The sequence below is a fragment of the Montipora capricornis genome, chromosome 12 (genome assembly GCF_036669925.1).
Source record: "Montipora capricornis isolate CH-2021 chromosome 12, ASM3666992v2, whole genome shotgun sequence".
NCBI lineage: Eukaryota > Metazoa > Cnidaria > Anthozoa > Scleractinia > Acroporidae > Montipora > Montipora capricornis.
This window is the reverse complement of record NC_090894.1, coordinates 13,184,472-13,189,292: the sequence shown is the minus strand read 5'-3', so window position 1 is coordinate 13,189,292 and position 4,821 is coordinate 13,184,472. Positions and strand designations below refer to the sequence as shown.

At 39.4% G+C, this 4,821-nt stretch overlaps 1 protein-coding gene across 1 annotated transcript in view; it reads left to right on the top strand.

Annotated features, from left to right (window-relative positions):
* Positions 1 to 4,118: 4,118 nt before the first annotated feature.
* Positions 4,119 to 4,821, top strand: part of LOC138027306 (GFP-like fluorescent chromoprotein FP538) — a 5,857-nt gene continuing 5,154 nt past the window's right edge. The window contains exon 1 of the mRNA XM_068874889.1: positions 4,119 to 4,275. Within this exon, the coding sequence (XP_068730990.1) occupies positions 4,273 to 4,275 (3 nt within the window). The 5' untranslated portion in view covers positions 4,119 to 4,272. The remainder of the gene's footprint in view (positions 4,276 to 4,821) is intronic.

Here is a 4,821-nt window from a genome sequence, read left to right as displayed (position 1 = left end):
CAGATTATCAAAATTAGCCTGCAAGCTCCTAATATTACAATTAAGAAAGGAGAGTGAATTATTAGTTAGACACTTTACAATATCTTCATTAGCATGAAAGTCATGTGTAGTGAAATAATTAAAATTCAAGTCAGAGGGCATATGAAGATCAATATCTAAATTAGTAAGATGACCAATGTTGGAAATAGAAGAAGTTATATCGAGTCGAGGTAATGAGGCATAGCTGGATGGACAACTGGAGCTATCAAGATAAGGGACTCCTCCGGGACACCTATCACAAAACTTACAAGTATCAATAGAACTTATCTTTTAAGATGATGATGATGGAATATCAGCAGAGGAGTCACTGAGGAGCAGAGGAGTCACTGAGGAGTCCACTGAGTCAAGATCCAGCTTAACCAGTTTAGTTGAGCCTATCAACGTTCGTATTCTTTAATTAAAACACTATAATCAGTTTAGTTTGGGCAGCGACGTTGTGAACTGCAAAAGATTAACTCGACTTTTGCTCCAGTCTTGAGGCCGCATCAAGTGATCTGTTCTCGACATGTCTCTTTCAAAGCAAGTAAAGCCCCATTTACAAGAGCAATTTTTCCTTGACAAGTCCACTTGTCAAGGAAAACTTGCCGACTGTACACACTAGCAAGTTTTCCTTGACAAGTTTTTCCTTGACAAGTTTTCCTTGGTAGTGTAAATGAAAAATTGACAAGTTTTCCTTGACAAGTGCTGCAAATCAATAATATCCTTGTCACATTTTCCTTGTTGTCCATCTACACGAGCAAATTTCTGACTTGACAATTTTTCCTTGTCAACGAAAAGCTAGCACGCCAGATTTTCCTTGACAAGGAAAATTTGTCCACTATTCCCCATCTACACGAGCAATTTTTCCTTGTCAAGGAAAACTTGTCAAGGAAAAATTGCTCGTGTAAATGGGGCTTAAGGAGACAGCATAGCCACGTTTTTCGAAAAACTGGCATATCTCCTCTGATTTGCTGGAAAAGTCGGAGTCATCACTACATTGACGTGAAAGTCTAAGAAGTTGAGAATAAGGAATGGTGTTCTTGACATGTGATGGATGTGATGATGAATACAACAAAAAACTGTGAGAAATTGTAGGTTTGTAGTGCACACTTTTCCAGCAAATCAGAGGCGATGTGCCAGTTTTTCGAAAAACGTGGCTATGGATTCTCTGTGGTCAAAGCGGACCATCATCGTGCCCAACAATTTGATCGACAGTCAGCACTACAAGCGTCCCAAAAGGATAAGAATGACAGAATGATTCACCTTTATCACTCGGCGGCCATTTTGGAGTCCTTGGGGAATAAAGGCTTTGTCTTTGCATTGTCTATGCCCGTCCAGCCTCACATTGAATGAGAGGTTCGACGGGCAAAATCTTTTGTTTGGACATTGAATGATATGGGTCTATTCCGTTCACCCTCACTTGATGATACATCTAAGCCAGTAGCTCGTCATTTTGATCTCCCTAAACACGCCAAACAACACATGGCTATCTGCGGCCTTTCCCTACAACTAGGTACGACGGAAAGCCGCAAGATTCATCTTCCGAATCGGCACCCTTAATCCCCACGGTATTAACGAACGCTTTTCATTTAACTAATGTATTCCTGATTTTCACGTAGCTCCTACTCTACTATAAAAAACTACACACAACCCATAATTCTTCGATTCGCTCTGACGAAGGGCTAACGCTCGAAACGTCAGCTTTTAGAATTCCTGTACGGTGGTCAATTTACATTATATATCAACTCCGTTGATAAAACCAAATTTTTGCACACTGTAAATTACTGTATTACTGTAGGGGTCGATGACATCTGTGATGAGTATGAGTAACTCCTACAGGCACTCTCAACGCCGTGTTCCTTGCAGCTTCATCATTACATGCAGTGGGCTTGTGGTTAGAAGGCACTCAGAAATAACGTGCAGCGATATCCACGTGCAGCCTGGAAGTCTCACCTGTGCTGATGAGAAGAAGACATGTACACAAATGTTCTTTTAAGAGATCTTTTGATTTGATAATACAGGCATCTCGAAGCAAAATTAAAACCTTTAGCAAGCCTACAAATTCTTCATTTTCAAACATTTTATGTAAATTATGTTTCACGTGTGCTTTTAGCAAATCCTGGATCCTAAGGACTTGGCTAAACTACGGAAACATGGTTACGAAACATTGTCGCGGACTCAAATGTTTCCCAGTTTGGCCACTTGGGAAATATTGTTGCGCACGCAAATCTTGCTTCCCGGACCCAAGAATTAACAATTACTTCATGCGTCAGCGAGCGTGTGTCGAGATAATGAGCACGTGGGAAGTTTGGAGATCACGAAAGAGGCGTAAGAGTTGCACGAGGCGCAGCCGAGTGCAACTCTAGCCTCTTAAAGTTGTGGCATTCTTTCTCAAATTGAAGCTTAATTATCTCTCAGAAATGCATGGTTACCCACAATTTTCTTTTTGGATACCAAAAGCACTTATTAAGATCTACTTTCTCCGGATAGTTTTAAACCCGCGCAAAAATATCCCTGTATCAGTAAGCATCACCGATAGTAGGAAACTCGAGTATCTGGAGATGCGCAGAACGTATGCGCAGTAACAATAGTAGGCACCGTCCTTAATAGCTTCAATAAAGCGCTGTCTGAGCACCTTGGTTATAGTCAGACAAGATTAGAATAAGCTTTATATTTTCAGTCCAAAGATTGCTAGGATTTACAATTTTTTATAACTTTTTATAAGTCTTTTATAACTTTCTGGTAATTTTGCTTGGTCTTTTGAACTTGCATTGAACAAAACAAATGTGTCTAACTAAGCGCTGGAACCCAACCGAGACGCCAAGAGGAGGTATTTAGAGATCATTCGAGGACAAAAGCAGTACTGACGAAGGTCAAGAGTGCGGTATCTACAAACATAGTTAAAGCATAATTTGAAGTGATTTGTTTACTCGTTAGCCCTAGTAATGGAAAGAACTGAAACACAAGACAGAGAAAGCCTTTGGCCGAGGTGGGAGTTCTTAGCTTGCCTGGGAAGCGGCAAAGGTCTTAGCTGGAAGCTATTTCTATTGCCAGATGTGTTGTTGAAAACACTCGAATTGTGAAACCTATATGACCATGAGACCTCACGAACCCCTCTTTTGTTACGGTTTTTAATAGCAAGCCTGGCATTAAAAAAAGACACGCCACGAAAACGTGATTTTCATTCTTGTTCCGATCACTGCCGCGAGCATTTTTAATGTCACCTCACGTCTTACGTAAGAGTACAGGAAAAACGGGATTGTACAAAAAAACGGAGTTAACCATTAACCAACATCATGTTAAGAACATACTCAGGCTAAGAGTCAGTTAAGAACCTCTTTATTTTGCTCACTAGTAGTCTAACAGCACAATTAACGCAAAAGCTTAGGGAACTCTTTTAACATGAACAATGTAGTTTTCTTATTGCATGATAGATTGAAAAACAACTTTACAAGAAAGAGACCTTTTAATTTTACCTCCACAGTGGGGTTCCGAGCGCTCATATTTTTCGTTTACCCCTCCACTGTCTACTTTTTTATTTTATGCAAGAGACGTCCGTGTATATGAATAGAGTTCAAAAGATCAAGCAAAATATAATTTTTTGGTGTTTGAAAAATGTGCATGTTTTAAACAAACTTTAAATTGGGAACCTAGATGCGCTTTATCATTGCTAATGCGGCTCGAACACAATACCAATGACTATCGATGTTCCACTTCATTTGTTAGAAACTTCTATTTATTCTTTATCTTGTCTGCAGTTGAAATTAGCCCTGGGATATTTATGGCAATCAAGCAAGCAACAATGGTAGAAGCCAAAAACTTATAACCGTGGTCGAAATTTCATCAAAGGACACAGTAGAAGCAAAATTACTTTTAAAAATGAAGAAGAAACTGTTAGACTGATCAGTCGATTAAATTTGCTGGTAGTTGGGGATGCTTTATTATATAACTTCAGAGCTCACAATTACGTAACAGATCTAATGAAGTCTATGGAAAACTACATTGCTGTAAATCACGTGGATTTGTCAGTGGAACCATATTTTCACTGAGTCAAGATCCAGATTAACCTGTTAAGATCTAGATTAACCAGTTTACTTGAGCCAATCAACGTTCGTATTCTTTCTTCGCTTTGACTTTAAAATTGCTCCACCTTAACACCACATTCAGTTGAGTTTGGGCAGCGACGCTGTGAACTGCAAAAGATTAACTCGATTTTTGCTCCAGTTTTGAGGCATCAAGTGATCTGTTCTCGACATGGTAAGTGAATTTTCGAGTCGGACTAACGAGATGGCATTTAATAGCCTACTATTAGGTCATTTCCAAATTGCAGTCCTCAAACATTGCGAAAATTAGTCAATTTTGAAGCCCTCACTTACGTATTGAAAGTCAAAGCTCCTGTAAATTACTCAGTCACGGAGACAAACATTTAAGCGGCGCACAGTGAACCTTTTTGCCCCTGAATTAATCATGTTAAAGAAGTGTTTACCAACCACAGACCTGGTAAATTAAGGTTTCCTTCCTGCTGTTCAAAATGATCGGTAAAAATAGATTGACTCTTCTCAGTTTTCCAGGCCAAAGAACCTTCGATAACTTACCAGAGATTAATGGTCTTCGATCTTCGTTTTCCTCACTAGTCGGGATTAATTGTATACTGTTTTCGTCCAATCAATATCAAGCTTTTTTTTTTTGAGGTGTTATGATTGTTTCCATTGAACATCAACCGCCCACTGCATAGGTCAAGGATGCAGGAGGGCGTTGGCTCCAAACACGCACTCAGGGTCTTAAAATAACAAAAAAAAAAAT